This window comes from Platalea leucorodia (assembly GCF_965183815.1).
Source record: "Platalea leucorodia genome assembly, chromosome: 3".
Lineage (NCBI taxonomy): Eukaryota > Metazoa > Chordata > Aves > Pelecaniformes > Threskiornithidae > Platalea > Platalea leucorodia.
In genome coordinates, this window is record NC_138825.1 from 44,805,544 (window position 1) to 44,831,955 (window position 26,412).

Here is a 26,412-nt window from a genome sequence, read left to right on the forward strand (position 1 = left end):
CGGGGACGTTGCCCCAGGAAGCTGCCGCTGTGTTACTGCTGTAAAGCAGCGCGTGGGAGAGAAGCCATACAACCGTCCGATACCGAGCGAGATATTGTTATAACCGGTTCAGCACGTGGCTGATTAATAGTCAAAAACAAGCAATGGATTCAGCATCAAGCAGCCTGGCTGCTGCATTTGTTGCTGCGTTTATTTCAACATCCACTATTTGAGAAAAATAATTAACTGGAAGAGGATCCAGAGAAGAGCCATAACAATTAGAGAACAGAACTCATAAAAAAGGAATCAAGGTGTCCAACGTGTGTAGATTAACAGCAAAACCTGAAAGAATTGACTGTATTCTTTAAGTAGCAATTGCTGGGGAACAGAAATTTAGTAAAAGCTCTTCAGTTTCATAGAGACAGGTATGACAAGGTCTAATAGCTTTCACACAGTTCTGTGGTTATAAAATCAAAGCATCCTAGTTGACATTTTCCACATTTGTTCATCTCTGATGAATCAAGTACAGGTATTTGGTAACACTAGTATATTCCAATCAAAGCAAACTGGGTAATACCAAATTCTCTGGCACGCCGATGGCTTGCATCTTCAAGCCACAGCTTTGAGGGCGTGCTTTACTGCCCGGCATAAAGCAGCTGCTCCCCAAAGGGGCCTTCCAGTGAAGATCTCTGTGCCTTTACCTTAGAGTCTTCCTTTGCCAAAGGTAATGTGTTTTCTTAGGAAAAAGAAAAGTCTTTGGAAAAAAACCCAGATATCCTAGTCCTTCTTCCACATCTTTGGTGGTGCTGCTGTCTCGCCTGGGTTCCTGAGCCCATTCATCTCCCGCAGAGGGCACCCTTCCAACGATCTGTTCCAGCTTTGAATGACGTGAAGCTACAGAGTAGTAAAAGTATGACAGCAGAAACACGGCAGTAAGCCCTCTTGCTCTCCTTTTCTGACTCATTCACCGTTCCTGAGTACAAACCTGAGAGCATGCTCCACTTTGACTGCGTGTCACGAAAGGTGTTGAAAACAAGAAAATACTTTTCGCTGTATTTCTGACCCCAGCAGCACGTTTAATAGGTACTTCAGCCATTCTCAGAATCTACATGCATGTTGTTGAATTTATGTATTTAGTATTTCTAAAATGATAATGAGAATAGCATAACTTACTTACTGTTTATTCTTTCTGTTTCTTTGCATTTCTTGTTTCTTCTGTTTTAGCACCGTAATCAACAAATAGCTATAGTTCGTCTAATGTACTCGACAAGAAACAGGACAGTCCCAATGCCAATAAAACAACTAGACCAATTTAACATTTTCACCTCGTTACCTAGAATTGCAACTTCTGCATTTTATAAGCTCCTAAGTGAAAAAGGATTTAACTTCAGAATATATTGAACATTCATTTTGGGTGGTGTAAAATATAAGAGATTAGGTTTATAGCACAGTTTTTACATTTCTGGGAATAGCAATGACAAGTCCTCCATATGGTTTTTACTTTGACCTGTACACCCCATCCCACCCCCAAAAAGAAGAGAGCATAAGTAGCAATAGGTTCTTCAGTTAAAGCCACAGAAAAACTGTAGGAGTTAGTTCCATGTCTCATGTATTAACTCTGCCATTTTTAAAGAACTTCATGTTTCTTTCCTTGCAACCACTTTTATTTTTTCTTGCTTTTCATTTTTTTCACATGGCCTTGGTGTCAGCCTGCTTTTAATAACTTAAGTTGGTGAAAAGTTGTTATGCCTCTCTCAGCTAACGGAAGTTCACTGCAGAATAACATATACTAGATTACATCAAGCGAACAGGCCAGTTTTTGTGTATTTCAAAACAGCTTAACCAAAAATCTATGCATTTACTGTTTTTCCTTTTTACAAACTTCAATAATTACTTTACTGAGTGATTAAGTAACTTATACCATATGCTCCAACTGAAACATTTCGAAGAAAGTGAAAATAAGCTATGGTGATCAAGAGAAGATGCAACTGCTTATTGACAGCATATAACTCATATACCAAGAGAGTAGAGAGTATTTTCATGGATTGTTTTGGAGTTCAAAAGCAGAAAATTATCTATGATTTCCCTTCACATCAGAGTTAGTCTTCCACACAAATTCATGTCAGGTTTTGCAGTGCTCTCCCTGGGAGCATCGTGTTAGGACTCCTTGAGGTATCTCCCACAGTTCTCTACGCTGTAGTAAACAGAGATGCTGGGTAAATGCTTTTTCAATGAGTTAAGTGAGAACCTATTTGTTCCCTAGGGCACACAGGTGAGGAATCCTATCAGGATTCCCATGGTTTAACCTGCATCTTTACGATAAATTTTGCAGATACGCTTGAATGAAAGTGAATTAATGAATCATGGATTACTCCTAGCCACACCTCACAAAGGTGCCTTCTAAAGTAATAAAAAAAAAATGCTGCAGAAAAGGTGAACGCTGGTGCTCAGCTACGATAAAAGTTATTCAGGAAGGATGTTAACATGAGGTAACAGTCAAATCAAGTAGGCACATAGCAGATTATGTTTCCCTGGCTTCAAGAATAGAAAAACTTAAAGAAAAATACAGTAATGAAACAATGTACTCTGTTTTATCTGTAACTTTAACCAAAGCCTAAAGATGATATATGCAATTTTACATAAATAACTATCAGAATAAATAATTTTAACTTTAATCTCTCTTACATTCTATTTGGAAAGCAAGAAGGGAAGCTCAGGGAAGCTAACCATGCTCTTTCACCTTTCCTAACAAAGTGAAGAAGATGCTGTAAAATGAGGTGAAATTACATGAGGCAGCCTCAGGAGCCTAAAATGTTTTTTTTTTATTCTCTCAAATCCTTTCCCTGGCTCTGCTCTTGCCTTTGTCCACCTGCCAGCTCTGACATTCATCAAGCTCTTGTTGAGTGGGATAATTCATTAACCCAGACAAAAATTAACTCCTCTCCCCCAGGGCTAGCAAGTTAAGTACAACTCACTCTCTACAACTACCTGAAAGGAGGTTGTTGTGAGGTGGGGGTCGGTTTCTCCTCCCTAGTAACAAGCGATAGGATGAGAGGAAACGGCCTCAAGCTGCGCCAGGGGAGGTTTAGGTTGGATATTAGGAAAAACTTCTTCACTGAAAGGGCAGTCAGGCACTGGCACAGGCTGCCCAGGGAAGTGGTTGAGTCTCCATCCCTGGAGGTATTTAAAGGACGGGTGGACGTGGTGCTTGGGGACACGGTTTAGTGGTGGACTTGGCAGTGATAGGTTAATGGTTGGACTCGATGATCTTAAGGGTCTTTTCCAACCCTAATGATTCTATGATTCTAAGCTGTTTCACAGAAAGGTCTAAGGGGCATTACCACCAAAGCAAAATAGGTGTTGAAAGCAAATGAGTAGCAGAGGGAAAAGAGCTCAAGCTATATGGGACAAAAATAATTTAGAACAATGTAAAATGTTAGAGGCTTTAGCTTCTTCGAAAAAGTTTCTGACATTTCCAGATTGCAGAAAATCTTGGATTACTTTTGTGAAGGCATACGATGAGCCAAGATTTAATGTTTCAAAAGCAGACCCAGACTATTTTGTTTGTCCAGGATCAAAAATGAGTTTAATGGTATTGTGTGTGCTATGGTATTAGTAGCAGAATAGAAATATAGCTGAGAAAAGAGAAGAATTACCATGAAAGTACTGAGCAAATAACACAAAGAACACAGTAAATATCAAACCTGAAATATAAAATAAGATTAAGACACAACAAAGAAGAGCAATAGACACCTATATAGCTCTTGCACATGAATAAAAGCCTGGCCCAATTCAGTGCTAAAGACACATTAGTGTTCAAAACAGTTTTATATAAGGTGAAAAAAAAAATACACAAATCCCATGTTTTTATACCATGTTAGCACTTTAACAGTAACTGGGGAAAGAAGCCATTAATAAAGGAAATTTCCATAGCACACAGAGGCATTTAGATATTTCATAATTAGCAAAATCAACCATAAAGTTAAAGGCATAAAGAAGTATCAACAGACACTTTCCCACTGCCATGAACATTTTTAGGCCGTTTGTATCAACAACGGGCTGATACATACAGAGTTGCTCTTAGTGGGTACCTGAACAGCCTGAGCTCAAACGGAGAGGTGGAAGACAAGCCATCTCCTCAGGAAGGTCCTGAAATGATGCAATTTTCACTATAACTGATGTGGATAACATCAGCCTTTGAAGAAGCAGAGACAGATGTCCCATCCAATGGCTGGCCACTCAAAGACAGGTGACAGCATTCATTTACACCCAAGCAAGCACACAATCGGAAAACAGATTGAGGTGGGGGAAATGCTAGTATTTGCATTTCTCTTTATATGCACTGCAAGAGCTAAACCCCCAAGAAACGCACCGGTAACCTGATCAAAGTACAACTTGTTGGCAATGGTAGGGAGATAATAAGGGGAACAGTTCTGGCCCAAAGGGACTGACATTGAAACCAACATCCCCTGTATTTCCCCATAGGCATTTCCACTTGCAACTCAGATTTCCATTCCACAGCAACGCATCTCTTGTGAAGATGAGGAAAAAATCCTACTCCCTGTGTTGTGGGAGGCACAGCAACATGGAGCAGCACTTTAAACAACTAAACTAATTCTGCAGCCACAAGAACTCTCATGCTGCTTTAAGGAAGTGATTCTCCTAACATGGTTTAACACCAGGAGCTTGTACCACAGCCAATATTGGAGAATACTGATGATGATGCACACTCTCATCTTATGGCACCAAATATAAAATCTACCTTGACTATGGAGCATCATCACTGCTGACACTTAATACCTGAAGATGCTCTACCTGCTTAACAGATGAAGGGAAAAGATCCCAGCCTCTTCCAACTCCTGAATACATCAAGAAAAACCCTCAGAGACCTCAGTTCATCCTAGCTAAAGTGAAGAGCGACGATACTCTGCTTCTGGGCCTTTTAAGATATACCTTCAGGGTATGCTTTGAATACTGGTATCAAAAGCCTTGAAGGCAGAAGAGTAAGACAGAGCCGTATGGTTTCTTGTTGGTCCAGCTTTCTTTTCCCGGGATACTTTTCCCTCCTTACCCATTTGTGGTTTAAAGGGCCTGCAGCTGGATAACTTCCCAAGTACTTTCTCCTAAGTTAATGGAGGCATGTTCTACAAGATATGGTATTAGAATATATACTGGGGTGAGCTGCCAGAATGAACCAAAGAAGTGACAACATAGCAGAAGTCTCATATGGTAGAGAAGTTTTATACAAAAACAACAAAAGCTGCCTCATTAGGGAAGTTTGACTACACAAAACTGTTTACATCCAGCAACTGAGCAAACATGAAATGGCACTAAGTGCACTTTGCATTGTATATGTTGGTTATAATATCCTAATAGGCACAAGGATATCTTTTACAGTAATTCTCCTGACAACACTAGTTTTTCCAGTGCTCTCCCCCATTCAGCATCAGCTGCAACAGTGCTTAGAAACTCCCAAGACATGGCACAAAATAAACACTGTACTTTGCTGCAGAGAGTATTTCCTCATACATCATTAAAAATTTACAGGCTTACTACTAAGCACTGCAAGTTATAAAAAAGGAATTACAATTCACCGTCATTAACATTAAAGATGACACCTTTCACCAACTTTAAGCTATTCAGTCCTGGCAACCAGGTCCATTCAGTGACAAGGCTATTATTCGGTGCCTAATCACAGAGCAGACAAAGATTCCTCCTCAGCATGCAGATAAAGGGGATAGGCTATCATCCATAACTACAGAATGTCTCCGACAGAAAGCAGTCATCCTGAATTCTTTCATGCTTGATCACTTTCAGAAGAATCTTAAGGCTGCCTAGGGAAGACATTACAGCAACCTTCTTCAGTCAGTTTTCTCAGTGGGTTGAGAGCATGACTCTCCCTGCTTTCCAGGTACAGTAAATGTCAAAAACCAAGTACCTCTGGCCATTTCTTTTCAGAGTACGCTTGAGCTAACGTGACCGCTGATAGCACCAGTCCTGCCTTTGATCCAAACCATTACCTCCCTACACCAAAGCAAAGCTTTATGTGGCTGTGAAGGCTAAGGGAACTGACCCTGATTAAAGCCAGCCCAGCCAAGAAAAAACAAACATCTCTGCTTAGGTTTTGTTCACCTTTATATATATCTATTTATATACAGATGAGCAGAGGGTTTTGTCACTTATCAGCCCTCCCCCCCTCAATCTAGCTCTCAGTTCCAGTTCTATTTCAGCATGTCTGTGTACATAATTTTAAAGCACTATTTAAGCAATTAACAAAACTGAAGTGGTATTATAGCTTGTAGAACAAGATGCTGTACTTTGTTTTAGCAAAAAAACTACAGAACCTGTCTCTTTGGAGAGACCTATAACATGCCTCCAGATAGCAATTCAGAACAGGAATGCAGTATGAATTACAAATCAACTCCTGGAGAAGCCCCTCCCAATTACAAATAGAGATTAAGGAGACCTGCACCAGTTATGGTGTCCTAAAGTTACCTGAATCCCATCCCATTTCTGGTAGCAGCTTACTGTGTTGCTATTTACAGTTACATGTATGAGCTCTAATGCACAGATTTAAGTCCCTGGCTACGAAATATTTGACAGTTTAAAAATCTAAAACCACGTGATCAAAATTATTCACTGCAGAGCTGGAATCAGCAGCAAATTTATGCTTTGCTGATGCAATGGAATCTTTTCTCTAAGGTACTTAGCAATCTTTATAAAGCTACAATTTCAGACTACACATTAGTCTTATTTACTATCTTTCATAATTCACATTCTCCTGAAAATATGCCCAGAAGCTGGATAGAATATTCACTTTAGAACTTGGCATGCTGATCCATCTGATCTTCACAAGTCTAACTTAGAAATATCACACAACAGTTCTATGTGCATTGTGGTTGCAAATACCTTCTTTTGTTAAACATTGTACAGTTTGGTTTATTAGAGCATTGTCTGAGAACGCACAATACACTCAGGTTAATCCAATTTAATTTAACACAGAATTTCAGCCAGAAACCTACAGTAGCCTGCTTATAGATATGAGATAAAGCTGATGATTGTGTAAAGATGATCACATTTAGATTCAAAACTTGTTTCAGTTCCAGTACATCCACTTTAACAAAGCCATCTGTAAGCAGTTAGTCAAGACTGTATAGATAAGAGGGTATATATTTCAATACTCAGTGACAAATTGTTTTTAACAGTAATTTCTGTAACATGGCTACAAGAGAAAGTTTTAAGTGAGACTGATTATCACACCTCTTAGATAGTCTGGTTATTTTCCCATTTTAAAAAGTTCTAATCCATCCCCAGAAGTGAAATTTTTAATTTTCAGTTTCTTTGAACATTTTGCTCAGCTGTTCAACTAGTGCTACAAGCTCAGGGTTTCCCCCAAGTGATTCAATTTGTTTATAGGCTTCAGATTCAAGCTCTTTCAACGTATTCCGGGTGTACTCAAAGGAACCCACGTTTTCAAGGTAATGTACACAGTATTTTTTTATATCTATGTTCTCCGTCCTTTGACGTAAAATGTTTTGCACCTGAGTACTTTCAGGTCTTGACCAAATTGCATGAATGGTTGGGAATGAGAACTTGCCCTCAGTTAAGTCTTCACAAAAACTCTTGTTTTCACTATATTCTTTGGAGTGCAAGTTGGCATAGTCATCTCTTATTTGGAAGAAGAGGCCAAGTGTGTTAAGAAGTGGCTTTAAGTCTTTTTTATAACTTGAGAACAGCTGCATGAGGCCTACAGCTAATCCAAAGAGACCACCTGTCTTTTGCAGTACCATAGCTTTATATTCAGCTTCCGTAGGACAGGTGTAAGTGTCCCTCCAGTAAATATCCAAGCCTTGACCTTTGTGGAGCTCCAGAAGTTGACGGGTAAAAACTTTAACAGCATCTGGATGATCAAGGGTTAAAACCTTCTCTAAGCCAAGGAAATACACATAATTAGCACAGTTGATTACAGATGGAATTCCATAGATACTATGTGCCACTGGAAAGCCCCGTCGTAGCTTTGAGTTATCTTCAATATCATCCACAAGTAGACTTGCATTGTGCAACATCTCTGTCACTTCAATGATAACCTATTACAAGAAGAAAAAATTATTAAGTCTCCCACTGTGATTTAACCTCCAGTTTTGCAAGACCCTATTTAAAATGGATAAGGTTTTAAAGAATGATATTCTCTATCACTGAGGTTCCTCTTTAGACCACTTGCTTTTACTATTAGTACAGATTTCTGATTCTCTTCATCAGCCAGTTTGCTGTAAGTCCTGGATCATGTGGTCTGTCTTTTGTGTAATGTTTTCAGATTCAAAGTGAACTTACTCTCTGAAATGTTTCCACTTGCATACTCCTCTTCATTGTTGCTACAGTTCTAAAATATGCCATTGACTAGGAGTCATGCAGTAACTTAGAAACATGAACAGAGGAAAAGAAAAGCAACACAACGTTGTGACAAGTTTAGATTTACTAACCTGAGATCTCCCAAAGTCAGTTCTTGAGAGTGTCAGGTATCATCCATTAACACATGTGTCTCTTAAACCTTGTTTTGGTAAGTGGAGAGGGTTCATCTTTCTTTCCCCACACTTTGTGTGGTTACCTTCAGTACTGAGCTCTTAAAGGACAGACTAGTCTCTCTGAAACATCACTAGGAAAATTCTTGGCAGAAAGGCAACAGCTACAGCTTCTTTTGTGAAGCTTCCTACACACTTACTGTTTGTTACTAGGTAGACCAATATCATAGACCACCTGAGGTATGCAATAAGCTGTTCAGAACATCAAGCTTGCAGCTGACTACATTTGACTGAAAGTGAACCTTAACAATTCCAAAGCAGGACAATTCAACAAGAAACGAAGAGTTTCAACGCTGTATACTGGTTTTATTGCACAGCTGCTATGCAAGGAACAGGTATATTCAGCACCTGCTTAAATGGAAATAAATTTAGGCATGTAAAACTGCACACTGTATAAACTCACTGCAAAACACACCTGATTAAGATATGATTTTAAAGCTAATGAACCAATTACACTTGCTAGCTACAAACATTGCACTCAGTCAACATTCATCAAAACAACTGCTTTTAAAAAATACTAAGGCCACCATTAAATAGTGGCAAGTACCTAGTATGGTCCTATTTGGTGGGTGCTGTAGGAAAAAGTAAGAGGGACTTCACTGCAAGCATTTTCTTGAGCAACAAGTCACCTAGTGTTAAGTGACTACTGCCCCAAAGATTAAAACCCAAACCCCAGCAATCTGATTGTTTGTCCAAGATATGACTGCAAGAACAACCTACTTAAGAAGCACTAATGACCCATCTACCAGTCAGAAGTGACACCTACTTTGACCTGTAAAGATACATTGTTGCCCATTAAATCAGAAGACAGACTACTTACTGAAAGCAACTTTGCATACCTATTTGTCTGAATATTCTTTTAGTCCATTAAGTCATTCTCAGTACTATCAGGAAAGTTTCCCTGTATTCTGTGAATTCCTTGGATAAGCCTATTCTAGCACTTCTCTTGCTAGCCTATTTCATATTACTGTCAGTTTCATGAACTTTTGCAACTTCTAGACATTTAAGGTTTAATTGAAATAGTGCTTCATGACTCTGTGTGTTTGAATTGTTATCTTGTGAACTTAAGACAGTGTCAAAAATGCTTCAAAGTTGAAAGTAAGGAGCGAAAAAGTGCAGACAGCAGGAAAAGCTTATTTTCGAAGACATCAGGAAGTAGCCTGAGGAAATGAAAAGACTGCTCTTCATAACGAAAGCTGAAGAACCAGTACAGAGTGTTATGCTTTCTTACAAGCTAAGCCTACTGAATCAGTGGCTGCTGCACTATCACTCCAACACACAGATTTCTGCCTCCTTACCTGCAATGGCTTTAAAATTTGCTTGGCCCTGTATAGGCCATTTCAGCACCTTCTTAGAAGAAAGTTCATCTGACAAACCCATTGTTCTCTAAATTCAGCAAGCTGAAGCATCTCAGTGCAGCATCACATGAGTACTAGAGATGCAGTAAGTGGGAAAAAATGAGACCACTCGGCTAGGAAAAAAGTGAAATGGTGGCAGCCAATAGTAAAATCAACTACCAAGGAACAGTATCCTCAACTTATTCATCTAAATAAACTACATGAAGAGAAATTATCTAAGGTAAAAATGTCCTATAAGGAATGCCAGAATTCGGATTTTTAACAAAAGAAATACAAACAGCTGGAAGGGAATCAGGCTGCTAGACAACTGGAACGTCTTAAGAAGATTATGAGAGATGTCAAGAAGATGACTAGAGGTGGTCCTGCAGACCTCAACAACTAAGTTATTAAAATTAGTACAAGTATGCACAAAAGCAGTAATAATTGTGGCAGGATGCAGATTAAAAGATAACAGGGTCTTGTTTTTGTCCTCAAATGACCTGAAGAATAAAAATAAAGTTCCATCACAAACAGCTTAAGTGGTAAAGGAAACATTAAAGCTTCAGTTTTCTTCATAAAGATAACTCAAACAAGTGGTCTAAGTTTTCAGTAATGATTACATTATTATCAGTTTAAAAGTGACAAGTAGAACTGGTAACTTCTGTTCACACAGAGGCACTGCAGCTTTAGTTTACTATAGTACATGAGAGAAGATGGACCTGTACTGTCATGAGTGTTCAGCAAAAGGGCAAGAAGCAACAGTCAGACTGCAGCATAAGAAATCCCAACTGGACAGAATGGAAGAGTTTGTTGTCGTGGAAGGAGTTCAGCATGTGAAGACAGGCCCAGAGAGGCTGCAGAATCTACATCCTCAGGTTTTCAAAACTCAGCAAGGCCCTCAGAAGCCTAAAGTAGCTACAGAGCAAGCCCTGCTTTGAGTAGGGGTTGTCCGAGGTAACTTCCAGAGGCTTCTTCCAGTTTGAATTCTAATCTATAATATTAGACTAAACCCACACATATAATACACAGGTTACTATATAATAAATTTTATTTGGATATGTAGCTGAGCACAAAGGGTAAGAAGTGTCTAGCTGGAAGCCAGAATAAGTCTGGCTAAAAAGTTATATAGACAGGCTGGAAAATAGAAAAGAGTTACTAGATGAATACAGCCTCTTCCTTCATTGTTTAAATCGCTTACACCATTTTGCTACTTGAGGACTATGAAGCCACCCTAAAGAGGATTCCTTCACAAACTCTAAAGGCACTTCTGCCTACAATTAATTAAATTAACAAGGGACCAGCTGGGTAAGAGTCAAAAACCATAACTGATTATTTTAATTCTTTATATTGTCTTGGATGCAGAGCATCTTCTGTACCCTCAATATGCAGCTTGGCAAAACTGTAGTCTAACCAAGAGGATAATTTTTCATTTGACAAGCCACAGTGTTTAAGTACACAGCCATACATCTTGCACAGATTTGTCCAACAGAAAAGCAAAAGGAAAGGAGAATTCCTAGTCTAATGCTTCTCATGAGGGAATAAGGACTCTAGACTGTATAAGATCACCACAGTTTTAGGTCCAGAACAAGGAGTGGTTTATAAAGTTGATTTAACTGTTGTCTTTGATATTCTTGTATCAAAATTATAAGATTTTATTTTCAACCACTATATTTGTTTAGTTTACAAAGTAACTGTCCAGCTTCTTTCATAAATCATTGAAAACTCAGTGTTAATAACTGAGTTATGTTAAGTGGGTAACAATGGTAGCTGCTTATCTGTAACTTAGAAGGTTGAGCACACTTGGAAAGAAGTAACTATTCTACATAAGACAAGTCACGGAAGTAATTTCTTTAGTGTTACATCACAGTCAAAGCTTTGCACTAAAGTTGTTTTCCTGAAAGTTTACTTTAATATATTCAGAACCTAATGCATTTAAGATTTCCAATCATTTATGCTATGTAAGAGAATCATCTGTTGTTAGTAGTCTTGGAAGAAAAGTAACAGCCCTTTAAAAATAATCAGCCAGTACCTGTATTTTATCTTCTGGAACATTCAGCCAGTGATTAAAGGCCTGTGACAGTTTGGTTCTCACTTGCTTACCTACAATAAAAATATTATAGGCATTTATAAAAAAATGACAAAGTTCATTATTAGGGACAACAGTTTGTCTTAACAACTATAGCTGATTTGAGACCAGTAAGCTGATCAGTGTGATCACTTGAAAGCAGAAAATGTATCATAATTAAGTGCATAGCTTGTTTCCTCATTGTATAAAAATCACAATTATCAGCAACTTCAGTTTTAAACATTTCACAGTAATATGCAAAGCACATATTTACCAGTTACTGTATTTAGTTTTGGCAGCTTTATTAGTAAGTGACCCTGAGTATGCTGGTAACCTGTACAGATCAGCTTACTACTTCTAAAAGTAAGCCCTAGTTTGCCAGGCATGTTGATTTTGTGTATGTAACAGACTAAGAAGTTTCAATTATGATTCATTCCTAGTTGAAGATATGGATAATTGTTGAATATCTACTTCTGTTTTTAGGTCTTTCTCCTGTAATACTCTTTGCTTGCTACTGACAATTTATAAAACAGGAAAGTGACATTTGACATACTTCCTAAATAACTCTAAACCAAAATCTGAACAGAACATTCTGAACAGAATAGAACTTTCCAAGAATTCAGACATTTATCTTATACCCAAGTAGTCTACCTATGAATAACAGCATTTCTTCTGCTTTGGCTAAATCTAGTTTGGTGGAGCCAAGCAATTGCCCTGTTTCATAAGAAAGACCAGATCAAAAGTCCAAGTTTAGTGTTAAAATAAGCACTACTGTTCAATCCGGATACATTTTACATGGAGTTAATTTTAATAGAAGTTAACCTATGTGCCTATAAATTATTGATGCTAGCTTTCTTTAATAAATTGCTAGAAGTCATGTACAAATATTTATTCAGTGTCTACTAATGATCAATATGAAATAAAGTCACCCCCTGCCCACACTGAGACAATGCTGCTCTGAACTTTAAGAAGCTCACCTATGTATAAGATCTTCAAATAACTGCAAGACAGGTTTAGACAAACAGCTCTGCATATGTAGCTCACATCAACAAGACCTTTGGAAAAAGTTTTAAACAAACTTCAAAGCAGCACAGCCTAGACAGTGGGTTCCATATTACTCGTCTCAAGATCTACTGAGAGATATAATTTAATGATTCTGCAATATTAGTCCTCATGTTGATGATGCCGTCTTGCCCATAGCACTGAAGGAATCACAGAATCACCTCTCCCTAAGCCTTCTCTATTGCTGTGTGACCAGCACATAAAAAACAGAATAATAAAAATGAGTAGATTCACTTGCACTGATACACCCTGGAGAAACTGGACTGAGGATTTTTCCTTTTCTAATTAAGTCACCACTAGGTAAGCAATAGCTTTGTGGTTTGGGCTCTGTAGCAAGGGTGATAACCTTCCTCCCTGGCTCAAAAGGCCTTCAATTTTTGTCTCTGTTCTCAAAGATTTCCACTGCTTCCCATCACCACCATCTTTTGGTTTGCATTAGAAGAGACTAATGAAAAGGTGCTTCTTTTTCCCCCCCAACAGCTTTGTCCTCTGGCTCTGTCCTGTGTGAAAGGGCACTCTTACCTGGACATACGCTATCATTGGCTTGTGTTCTCCATTTTTCTTTTCTGTGCTCAGTTTTAAACACTAATACCTTTCTGCAGGAGGGAGGGATTGTTTTGCCTCTCAAATAGCAGAACAGATATTTTAAGCTCTGCATGTCAGGCTTGCTCTCTATCAGGAGAGTACATATCTAGCTCTAAATTATTTTTTTATTAAAACCTGTTTATTTCCATCAATAATTTGCTGACTTAGAAGTTCACTGTTTTAACATAGGTAACCAGAGCTCAAATTTAAATAAAAAAATTAAAGTAGTGCCCAAGAGTTTAAAAACCTTTTACATTAACTAAGCACCACCACTAATTCAAGTTAGACCTGCTTCTGACAACATCTCCTGCAGATACTAAGGATTTTAAACACTTCAGCCACTCAGACCTCCCCCCTTTTCCCCATGTAGTTAGATCAGATTTTGGCCACATTGCTTCCCTGATGTGACTCACTACACACTTGTGACCACCAGTACTGCACAAGGGAGGGACAAAATGTCCTGCATCAGAGGTTCAATATTTTATTTTAAAATAATCGCATGAGTTAACTGAGGAGAAAAGATTGCTCAAAAAATATTGACAATAACTGTTACAAACATCTGCCAAACTGTATGGCTTGCCAGTTAAGTATTAACAAATATTTCAGTACATCCGTGAAGAAAACTATTCAGAGATAATACTAAGGAAGTGTACCTGATCTACAGATGTTCATTCACTTCTAAGTTACATTGATGCAGACATCTTTTTTTTACATTAGGCAGCTAATTCTGTTTTTCTGAACATGTTTCCTAGAATGCTGGATGTTCAGCAACAAGTGTTATCTCATCATGAGGAACATAACTACTAGCACACACTCTAAATTGATTATTAACATGCACAGTGGATTTAGCCACTTCAGTTCCTTAGTACAGACAGCATTTGAATTGTTAGACTTGTCTACCTTGACTAGCAAGGCTGTCTAGACACTGACTATTCAAGGAAAAAACACTACCTGTATAGTGAAACATTTGTCTTTCCTTTATATAGGTGCAGATTTGCTTGTGTGAGCCCCTTTAAAGAAACATTATTGCTACATAAATGCTATTTTACCTTGTTGTGAAGTCAATCCTACCTGGTCTATGTGATAGCACAGCCATTTTCCGTATGCATGTTTTATGCCTACAGCCATGCTATGATACCAAAAGACCAACCTCACCCTTCCCCCCAATACTGGTCTCAAAAGTCTAGATGTAGAAGCCTCCACTCCTTGCCACACCTCTCCTCTCCTCAAACTAGACAAGACAATCCAGGGACACTAGGACAAAATTAAAAGGAGTAAAACTTAACACTGGCAGAACTATCCAGTTTCTTCACTGTCACATGTCACTGCTCTGTTAATTATTCTAAGCAGACTATTGTAAAACTGAAGAATATAGTGGTTTAACTTCCAAAACTAGAAGATCTACCTACTGTAGAGAGCTATAATAATAGATATTACTGCACCAAGCTTTTATCAAAGTTATGCTAAATGCATTCGGTTTAATCTGCTTAAGATCCCAATATTACCCAAATCAAACAGCAACTATGGAAAGCTTTTCTCCTTAGTAATGCTGGGTGGAAAAGGCAAGAAATAAAATATTCAGAATATAATAGATTCACTCTGATGAAAGTCCTTCTACAGATAAGAAGTAAACCCCTTATCCTTGAAACAAAGATCAAGTTACATTAAAGATGTTGTACTGAGGACAATCCCTTCCATCTCTTTAGACAGATGAGATGCTTCTCAAAAAAAATATCAGCCTGACTTACTCTCTATAAACCTCATTGTTCTTGTGACAGGGTACAGACCCAAAACCCACAGACCTCCAGCTCCAGACAGGCTCCTGATTAGTATTTCTTCACTCTTGCTGCATTAAAGTGACCACAAACTATGCCCTCAGGGCAGCACCCCACTTACAGTGAGGGTACATAAAAGAGCTAGAACAGCATGGGAAAGAGCAGAGGGACTATTAACCTAGCCCTCATTAGAGCCTCACTAAGCTAATTCAACTCATTACCCCAGCAGAAAACTGCCTGCTTTTTGCTAGGTTAGCTTTCTGCCAGCTTTATGTACTGAGTCAGCTTATGAAGTGGGTCTGCCAGAGTCAATACAGGGTAAGCAGCAGATGCTGAGAGCCCGGGGAAGGGGGCACTGCCCTTCTGGAGGGAGCAAGCTACTACATTACCTCAGCTGTATTGTACACTTCCATGTTCAGCTCTGTCCTCTGATGGATTAGGGCTAAATGGATACATTCCCCAAGCAGACCTCCCCACACAGCTACAAGAACGCTACAGCCAGCATATGTGAACTGCAGGAAGACAAGCAAAGAGAGCAGGCCCATACACTTTTAAACCTGGGCAGTCACTTTTGACAGATTAAGATCACTGTAGAATTGTCTAGTTTAACTCCCCTGTTCAAAAGAGGGTTAACTAGTCGAGGGTTGTGATCCCGATTTTTGCCTGGTTCCCTCCTCTCAGGATCCTGAATGCCACCATCCCATGGTCACTGCAGGCACGGCTGCCCCCAGTCTTCATGTCCTAACCAATTCTTCCTTGTTTCCAAGTGTGAGGTCCAGCATAATGCCTTCCTTCATCAGCTCCTTGATCACCTGTGTTAGCAAGTGGCCAACAGTGCACTCCAGAAACCTCCTGGATTGCCTGTACCCTGCTGTGTTGCTCTGTCTACCAGATACTGTGGTAGCTGAAGTCTCTCATGAGGACCAGGGCCTGTAAATATGAGGCATCTTCCAGTTGTCTGAAGGCCTCATCTACTTCTTCCTGCTCAGGTGATCTGTAGCAAAGACCCACTATAGTGTCACCCCTATTGATCTGCCCTCTAATCTTAACCCATAAGCTCTCAACAGGCTCATCATCTGACTGAAGGCAGAGCTCCATGCAGTTCAGCTGCTCTTTCACATAAAAGACAAGTCCTACTCCTCACTATCCCAGACTGCCTTCCTAGGCAGTCCGTATCCATCCATTGCAGCATTCCAGTTGTGCAAGCTATCCCACATCAGATACCCCAATAAAATTGCAGCCTTGCAACTGCATGCAGACCTCTAACTCCTCCTGTTTATTCCCCATGCTGTTTGCATTTATGTAGAGGCACTTCAGAGAGGCACCCAGTCCTGCAGATTCCCCAGAAAAAAGTGTGAGAGTTCCCCCATCATGTTGACCTGTTCATACTTCCTTGTTTGAGTGCATACACCTGGGATGGGCTGCCTTCAGCTCGGCTCTGTTGATTACAAGGTGTCTCTTCTCCACATCAGTCTACACCCTTTGTTTTAAGTTCACCATTTCCTTACTTGATTGCGGGCAGTCATTCCCCTCTATTGTAATTTCTAGTTTAAGTCCCTTCTCACCACATTGCTCAGCCTGTTGGCAGAGACACTTTTGCCCTTACTTGGATAGGTAAATGCTATCTCCTTCTAGCAATCCTTGATCTACAAAGGGAGTCCCATGGTCATAAGACCCAAACCTCTGCTATCAAGATCAGCTGTGCAACTAACTAGTTGTTGACAGGCAGGATCTGTCTGTTCTTCTTATGGTGAGGGGAAGGGGGTTGAGGATCACAGAGAAAAGCCACCTGGCTTCCTGTGTCATTGGCCCTCATTTCAAAAAGCCACATAGTCATGCTTGATAAGCTCCAGGCATCCCCTTGCTACACCTGTTGGTACTCAAGTGGAAAAGCTGCAGGGTTAAGTTGTCCGAGGGTGAAATACACCTTGGCAGTCCCTCTAACATCCCTGATCAGGGCTAGCCAGAAGTGGCAAACCTCCCTAAGACAGCAGCTCAGATGGAGGCCTCTGTCCCCCGCAGGAGGCAGTCTCCCCACTGCTATCACTTGCTCCTGCCATCAGGTGCTGGTCTGATGCCTTGCTGTACACAGAACTTCCAGCCATGTGTCTTCTTCCAGTGCACTGAACCTATTTGGCAATTGCACATCTGCTCGAGGAACAGCAAGCTTTCTCCTGGTGCCAGAAGCCATCAGCTCCCAGCCTTCACTGTTGTGGAAGTACTCATTTCCCAACTTGATATGCACAGACTGTTCCTGCCCCTCCTTCAATATACCTGGAGGTTTCAGGCTCTTGAACCTGCAGGGTCTTGCTCTTTTTGTTATTTCTGATGCTGTGCAGCCTGCTGACCCCCTTCCACTCCTCCTTTGCTTGGTGACACACATTTTCCACCACTACACACCTTTTAGGGGCAGGGAAATCACTTTCTTCTGGCCCTGTGGGTGCCCCCAGGCATCCCTGCAGCTCAGAACCTGGAGAGCTGCAGCCTCCCTCAGGAACTTGGCCCAGGTTGAGGCCTCTGATGTGCCAAGTGTAGTTGTGCCAGTGGTAGGGATCACACCCTGTGGTACTTAACTCCTTCACCAAGCTAGTCAAGTTTAACAACCCAGCAGAAAAAGCTGAAAAACAAAAGCCAGGGAAGATGCACAGGCATGAAAGGGATCAGAATCTACCCCCTTTCAATAGCAAGCTGTTGACCATATCGGTTTTACTGCAACTGAAACTCCATATACTCTTTAGTGCTGCAAAAACAGCTACTGCTGTTAACTCAGCCACTTAGAGATAAAAAGATTCATCATCTGTGTGAATCAGGCCATTTTTGAGACAAACCACATCGGAATTTGTGAAAGTTAAGCCTGTTTATTGCACGTCGTTTACAAGACTAAAGGACAGAACACTAGATTAAGCAGAACACTGCTACAAACTAGTATGGCAATGTTCTACTACAATGAGATTTTACAAGAAAAGTTACTGTTTCAGTATGTATGTTCTCCCAAGCACTAAATTCTAGTAGTGAAGGAATAAACATCAATTACCATACTAGCAGTTAAAATAGCAACATAGTAAAAAAAACCCTTAAGCCTAGTAGTTTCTCTATCCTAGTACTGTTAAAGTCAAAGAAATAGACAAGCTTAGCCCCCAAACTGTTAACCATTAAAGTCCTAGTTCATTAATGGGAAGCAGAGTAATCAACTTCCTCTTGTATTGACAGATTAATCCTTAACAGTTACAAAAAATTGTGTTCTTACACTACAGACAACATTAGCAAGCACCTATTTTTTCCCAAACAACCTTAATACTGTTACACAATCCCTTTTTATATAAACAAAGTTTGATATGTATCTAAATTCATTCAAGTTCCCATAGGTTACTAAACCATTTGGAGAGTTCGTTTTTTAACTAGTCTTAAAAGATAAGCAACTGGACCATTGTACGGCCGTAAGTGTACATATTTGACACTCAGCCAAGCTTTCTGCAAAAGCCCCTCAGAACTCAAGCTGATCTGACACAGAAACAACTCCTTGTCCCCACCCTTGTGCCAGCTCACTAACAAGACAAGAGAAGATTAACCAGGCAAGTTTTTAGCAGGTTAGGTGATTGATACTACCTAATGATTTGGTTAGCAAGCTGAGAACTGGCACAAGTCAAGGAAGCAGGAGAATACTGCCAGAAGCATAAAGATGGAATGAAACTGCCTCTTTCAGCAAAAGCTTGTTAGATTAGCTCAGGCATCTTGGGCTCCACCCTAATTATGAACAGCTAGCACATGCCCAATTCTTCCCCCTCAGCAAGCATTGGTGCTCATACTGATTACAAGGTTCACACAAGTAACTGGCTCCTACTGATCTGTACTTGGCATAGCTGACTTTGGGCAAAGCCAGTGTTTCAAAAACAGTAAACATCCAGCTACATGATCATGAACCCTCACTGCTTCACCTGTTACTCAGTACAAGCTTTCCACAGGTACACCACTTTTACCTGCCTAGTTTAAGAGAAGTCTTCCCTTTTGAATCATGCCACCATTTCTGCATAGAGAAGTGTATCTTGTCTCTCACCTTCTCCAAAATGTAAACTAAATTAACAGAAGATCAACATGTTAAAGTGAACAATCAGATTTATGATACTTTAGCAGGATAAGATATAAAATGCTTGCACTGCCAGTACGTATAACATTACATAAACCACCAGTATAGAGCAATCAGGGTTGAACTCACAACAACAAAGTATAGGAATTTAGCCACAGGAGTCAAGGTGGGAAGGTTAAGTGTATATCCTAGATACATCATTTAAAATGAAAGCTAACTGAAGAGCTACTAGTCAAGCACTTTTGCCTATGGAAGCTATTTTTTTTTTGGCATTTTTTGTCTGTTGTATATTTCCTACTAGGAAGCTGAGCTTTTTTTGCTGGTACCTACAATACCTTAAAAATAATTAGCAGCTGAAGATGCAGAGGTGTTATAATAATATACCTTTGTTATGTGATATAACCTAACCAAACAAAAAGCACACCTAAAGATGGTATTAGAGGAAAGTAAATTTCTTCAGAACCAGCTCTTAGAAAGCTCTCTGGAATATCGTAGACTCATTCTCAAGGCAGTTCTCTAGCAAAACCACCACCCAGTTCAACATAGCCAAATGGAATATACTGTGAGGAAATGAGAAACAAACTTTCTGGCATTAAAAAGGCATGTTACTGCCAAATTCTTTCCTTTTCTTATTTTTCAACTCAAGTAGTGCTAACTACCAAGTCAAATGAAATCACTAATGTAGATAAGACAATCCTGGATATTTGTAGAGATTAATAACGAAATTCATTATTTACAGGTATAATGAATTAGGACCCACAGGACCTACCCTGCTGATACACAGGTCTTGTTGCAGATGTGCAAAAGCCACTTAGTACTGTGCCTGTGATTCATTACGCTACTCATCTAGACAGAAGGTCTTCTACCCCAGTCGGATTAATTTTGGTCAGAATTATTTTCCTTAATATTTACCATATTTTGGATCTTACTTAACTACACCAGTATGTGATACAAGCTGGAGAGAAGGCAATCATGCAGTAGTTCTAATGACAAAGTAGTTCTGCCACTGTTTTTACAAAGTTAGTCACTTTGATAGCTTGTATGGTCTTCCCTACACTTTAAGCGTACAAGTAAAAGCCACAGCAAACAATCCAACTGCTTAGTCAGCAGAGAGGCTTCCGAGAGGCATATCCATATAGCAGTTCTCTATCAAACTGCCTCCTGAATTCTGCTAAAATAGGTACTGTTCAAGATCGAAAGCTTCATTTGAAGTGTTACTAGTGACCTGGTACCACACAAGGACTAGTTGATCCTCTGGCAAGTGAAGAAATCCAGGGACAGTCAAAACTGGCCATAAGAACGCCTGGCTCTACGCATACCAGGGAGAAGAAATTACACAAGAGAAACAGGCTACTGGGGGGGGGGTGGTGGTGCGGAGAACACAACCCACTGAGTCCAGTACAGCAAGCAGATAAACTCAGGGCTGGCGATGTTTTGTTCTTTAAGTATGGGATCAAGCCTTCAGTACTTGCCCTTATCAGTCAGCTACTCCAAATGGAGAACAGAGTAACTGAAATACTACTTACACTGCAACAGACAGACCCAAGAGCTACTGTACCAATCTCACCAAAAAGAGCGGTTCTAAAAGAGGAAGGAAAAAATATTGAAAACTTTTAATTACTCTTAAATACACAAATCAAGAACAGATAAACTTCTTGGCTTATACTTCCTGAGACAAAAGTTGCTATAAAAACAATTTTGATATTTAAAACAAACACAGTACAAAGAAACTTGCCTGGTAGTTGAAGTAAATACTGGTATGGCTCTAGGATTCTTTTAGATGTTTCATCCATCCCATCCATTTCTTTATTTCATAAGAGGTAGTTCACTGTTAAAGAAAGTGTTGTTAACACTATTTAGATCAAAAATTAGGAAAGTAAAACAAATAGATGCATACAATAAAAAGTCAGCTGACTTCAAGGTTAGGTGCAAATACTCCAATTTTGAACATGACACCTTCAGTTAATACTACCTTCACTGCATAGAAGTTTTCCAGATGTCATTTAGAAAAGAAACAAGGATATGTATTAAATAGTTTCCTTTAATGAATAATAAACATGAATAGTTTAAACTAACTCCTAGACTTTGTTTGCTCTTTTAAATGTATTAGACAGCTTAGATGATAGAGAAGTATTTAAAACATCAGCATTCACAACAACGAAGCTCCACTGTAAGTCTTTAGAGAAGATACTCAGCATATACAAAACCTCATATGACAAATCTGATTAGACCTCCCTAAATGCTTTCCCCATACAAAAGCGGCGATGCCTAAGAGCAGAAAATATACCTTACACCAAAGCAACCTAAACAAGCTGAACACTAGTTTCAGCTTTCTGATAGAATTCTTCAGTCCTGTTTCAGAAGGCAGAACAGGAATTACCATTTTCTTACCTCTGATTAAGTATACAGACATCTTTACACACTTTCCCATATACTATATACATCATAGACTCTTATGATAAATCTTTTAGGATCCATTCCCTACATAGCTCAACAATTTTCTATTGATTAGGTTTCAGTTCACATACCTTTGGTCATCTATATCTGCATTTTTTCCAACTGTTTTCTACAGTAGCTTTTCTGTCCTTTCACCTCTAGCCTTCCTTGCTGCACTGCAGATGCAGCAGCTCAAAACAATTCTTCTAATGTCATTTTAAGACAGGAACTGCAGCAGTAGCATAAAATCTCATGCTATTTCAGCATCATTCCTCAGCTACTTAGCTAGCATCCTGGAAAGGATGTACTTTTTTGACTGAATAGTTACATAAATTATCCATAAAAATAACTATTTTAAGGTGATATTTATAAGTATGGACTGATGCATTTTTAATGTAGGTACATTAAGGGGAGTGGCTAACGTAAGTGGAATAAACTATGTTCCACGCTTGCTCAAAATAATCCAGCAATACTTTCCCATCAAAAACTCAAAAGATCAGCATTAAGATCACTGCTTCCTCTTAAGCTACCTGGACAAACGGGTATTCCTCAACATTCGTGACCTTTCCCTTTCAGTACAGCTCAATCAGTTCCTGTCTACTCCCATTCCCACCCTCCATACTCATAAGGATTTGCAGCCGTCCAAACCTGGGAACTGATGTGCATTAATAACTATTTTCCAAGCCTAGGTTTGGATCCATTCCTTTATTTGCTTCAGTGCATATGCTAATCAAATGTATTAGCACTTCAGGGGCAAGAAAGGCTATTTAAGCAAACACAGTTGCCAAAAAAACGCTTGTAAGACTGCACCTTTTGGGCAAGCTTTGTTTCTTAGCAGTACAGCCTTTCCCTCCTATCCCATGGTGTGCCAGCACAACTAGCCATCAGGCCACACAGTAATCTAAATCAGATTTGACACCCTCAACTCCCTATTTTGTTTTCAGCTTGTTGATATAACTGAAGGCATAGGAACTGCTTTTAAGACAGCACTGCCACTGAGAGTCAGCTGTCAAACTGTACCCTTACATATCAAGGATAAGTCTCAAAGGACTTCAGTAAGGAAGTGAAATCAAAAAGATTATCACAGTCCACTTCCAGATGTTTTAAGCAGAAAGAAGCTGGTAGGGATGGATCCAAGGAGACACTATCAACTTAACAACTCTCCTGTGACCATTATTTGTCAAAAAGCCACATGGATGGTTTAGAATTGAAAGTGCCTAGCTATCCAACAGAGCTGGGAAGAGATGTTAGGGTTGAAATTGCTTCTCTGTAAAAGTTTCTGCTTAGAAGTAAATCTTAAAGTTCTTCCTCTCCTCTCATGGAATTAGGAGGTTTCTTGCCTGTCAATAGGATGCTAAGACAATATTCAGAATCCCTAACTAACTTGAAATTTGCTAGTATTACAGCATCAGAATAAATCTTTGCATGTTTTGGCACAAAACTGATAGAAGTCCATCTGAAATGCTGCTTATCAGCAGAAAATTAGTTAGGCACTTTTCACAAGTGCCAAGATTTTTTTTTTTTAAATAAAAGGTAGACAAAAAAGTTCTACTAGGCAAAGAGTGGATGGTAACTTAGCTTAAATCACTATAGTTAAACTTTTCTAGACTGCTGTGCTACCTTTAAATGAAATGATAGGTAACCTCCGCTAAGGAAAAGAGAGACAGTCTGATTATTCATCAGACAGTTACATACCTAATACACCCACCAAAACAAGAACAGTGAGCAGAACCTACCCTAAACTTATAGAAAGAAAGGGACACTTGATAAAGAAATATGTAAATGAAGGTGCTTATAAAGGTCTGTAAGCAAGAATACCATGATATGAGACTTGTAATTTTACTGCTCTTTGCACAAAGTTATCACATTTGACACACTTGGGAAATGTTTGATATTAAGGGTTTCCTACCTAGGTGACTGACCAATTTACTGCAGAAGTTACACTGCTGCAAAAAAAGTCTTCTCAATGAAGGCATTTAGAGACAATATCTCAGTCAGCACCTCCTAATAAAAAGTAAAATTGCTAGGAGTTAAACAATAAATGAAAGGGAACGCAAAGCCTTTTGTTAGTGGAAGTGCAAGAATTGATTACATGTACGTTTATTCAATGATTACAGCAGTTAAGACCATTTTGCCTTTTAAACCAGTACCCAGACTCACTGCATTTCAATTCATGCATGACAAAGTTATTTTTCCAGTTATTTCTCAGTAACCCCACATAAGCATACAGAACAGCTATCATGGGCACTGTCCATGCAATAGCAACAGAGGGCCTACAGAACTGTCTTTTAGACTGCAACAAACCTTATCTGTAAAGATCTCTCTGAAAACACACAAGACACTAGAATAAAATGGTGACATGGACTTCTGTAAGTTGGAGCTACTCTAAAGCTATACTTGAAGCTGTGATCTATGTCCAGGAGCTTTCTAGAAAGGATGCAAGTAACATTAATTCTAGGTTATGTGTCAAGAAAAATCTTCACTTTGGAAGTTTGTAAAACAGCTGCTCATTCCATCCCTTCCATCCCATTCTGCAGAATATCCTCCCCCTCCTCCAAATTAGGGGAATATGATCACTGAAATAGTCCAGGTTAAATGCAGAAATGGTATTTTAAAAAGCATCATTATCTCAGTGGCTCCAATCACAGTACAGTTACACAGAAAACAAGAGAACCACCAAAGGAGCAGAAAGTTGTAGCACAAAAGAACCATCCAGAAAGCTCTTAAATCCGCTCCATCACACAATTTAGTGCACCTAGACACTGGTTTCATTGTAACCAGTTAAAAAAAAAAAAGCCTCAAATAGGGGGATGTAGCAGTGAGAAGGTCTGTTTCACGAGGAATACACAGAAACTGTTGTGAATGTGTATTGTTTCAAAGAGGCTATCAAGGCTCTTAATCCAAATGTAATTTGGACAGGATACTTGTCACCCTAGCCCACATTCTCATTCTAATTAGCAGAGTCCTCTTTACAACCCCTCCTAGGCTGATACCGACCAAAACCTTGTATTCACCTTAACGGTAGGCAACTTCCCACAGGTGGAAGGACAGTCACAGACTTTCCCCGAAGATGCAGCTAAGGAAACAAGCAGCTTTCCATAGCTGCCATTTCAACGCTAACACCGGAACAGCAAGAACATACTGTTGCTGGAAGCGTGCTTCGATTTTAGTAGGATTTCCAGACATAACTGGGCATGAACGCTACCGAAGCCAGACAACAACACCGGGGCCGTCCAAGTCCTCGCACTACGCCGTGACAGCACACGGGCAGGAAGGGTTTCTAGGCTGCAGGCTGGCCCGAGGACAGAAAACGAGCCGGCAGAAACCGCGACTACTTCTGAACCGCTTCTCAGATTAAAATGCACGTTTCACAAAGAACATGAAGTTGTTACCCTGCTTGCAGGTGCCTAACCCCCGCCCGAAACACCACCGTCAAACCAAAGGAAATAGGGTTCATTTTTCGCCGTTCAACCTAAGAGACGCAAACGCGAGGGAAGCGGCAGAGCCCCTCTAGCCGCTTCCACAGCGCAAAGGCGAGCAGCCCAGCCTCGGCAGCGCCATTTTAGATAAAGCGAGACCGAGAGCCGAGGACTCCTCGCTCCCCCTACCCGCCGTCCACCCCCATTTTCTGATCTGCGCTGCCGGCAGCCGGGCTCAGCCGCCGGGGAGGGAAGCGCCGCCCGCCGCGGCGCCGCCAGCCCGCCGCAGCCCCGGCCCCCGAGCGCTCAGTCCGCCCGCCCCGGCGGCGGCGCGGCGCCGCCCAGCACGAACGGCGGCCGCCGGCTCCGGCCCCCCCTCCCCTCAGCCCCTTCCCGGCCCCCTTCCGGGCAGCCCGCCAGCCCCTCCTGGGCGGGGCGGCCGCGGGACCCGCTCCCCCCGCAGCCGCGCTCGCCCTCGCCGCCCGACCCCGCGCGGAGGGGAAGGACCGGCTCCTCCGAGGAGCGGCCCCCTCCCCCGCCCGGACCCCTCCCACCAGCAACGGCCGGCTAACGGGCAGGCGGCGCGGGGCGGGCGGCCCGCGCGCCCGGCCTCAGCCCGGGCGGCCTCAGCCCGGGCAGGGGCAGGGGCAGCCGCCGCCGCCGCTCACCTCGCCGCCTCCTCCGCCGCCAGCCGGAGCCGCTCCGCTCCCCCGAGCAGCCTCCGCTCCAGCAGCGGCAGCGCTAGCGGCGGCGGCCGGCGGGAGGAGCGCCGCCCCCTTCCGCTCTAGCGGGCGCCACCTTCCCCTCTTGGGGGAAAATGCGCCACCAGCGCCCCACCGCGCAGGCGCCAGCCGTGCCCCCTCGGCTCGTTAGCATTCGGCGAGCGCCCCGGCCCCTCGCGGCGGCCGCGCGCGGTGCGCCCTGGGAGGCGTAGTCCGGCCGCCGCGCCGAGCCGCTCCCCCAGCCGGTAGGAGCGGGGAGCGGGAACAGCGTCACCCATGAGCGCCCTCGGCGCCGAGTCTCAGTTTCCATAGAAGTGGAGAAAAATGATGTCAGTATTTCCGATGCGGCGGCCAATGGGGCCGAGGGAA

The 26,412-nt window shown here is 41.1% G+C and overlaps 1 protein-coding gene across 4 annotated transcripts; it reads right to left on the reverse strand.

The window, feature by feature from the left end:
* Nucleotides 1-178: 178 nt before the first annotated feature.
* GGPS1 (geranylgeranyl diphosphate synthase 1) lies at nucleotides 179-26,145 on the reverse strand. 4 transcript variants are annotated; one of them, XM_082306470.1, is made up of 4 exons: nucleotides 25,990-26,145; nucleotides 21,202-21,294; nucleotides 11,925-11,995; nucleotides 179-8,066 (listed from the first exon to the last, which is right to left on the reverse strand). In XM_082306470.1, exons 2-4 carry the CDS (start codon nucleotides 21,266-21,268, stop codon nucleotides 7,305-7,307), a joined length of 900 nt encoding a protein of 299 aa, XP_082162596.1. In that variant the 5' UTR covers nucleotides 21,269-21,294; nucleotides 25,990-26,145; the 3' UTR covers nucleotides 179-7,304. The 4 variants fall into 4 exon arrangements, with proteins under 4 accessions (XP_082162596.1, XP_082162597.1, XP_082162598.1 ...); XM_082306471.1 differs by lacking the exon at nucleotides 25,990-26,145 and adding an exon at nucleotides 23,812-23,882; XM_082306472.1 differs by lacking the exons at nucleotides 11,925-11,995; nucleotides 25,990-26,145 and having other exon boundaries at nucleotides 21,202-21,290.
* Nucleotides 26,146-26,412: the final 267 nt, after the last annotated feature.

Excerpts from the sequence above, each read along its gene's own strand:
- GGPS1 (XM_082306470.1), bottom strand. The coding sequence starts at position 21,268 with ATGGATGGGATGGATGAAACATCTAAAAGAATCCTAGAGCCATACCAG. Across the intron at positions 11,996-21,201 it reads GTATTTACTTCAACTACCAG|GTAAGCAAGTGAGAACCAAA; the intron begins GCAAGTTTCTTT and ends TTTTTATTGTAG. Across the intron at positions 8,067-11,924 it reads TTCCAGAAGATAAAATACAG|GTTATCATTGAAGTGACAGA; the intron begins GTACTGGCTGAT and ends TTCTTGTAATAG.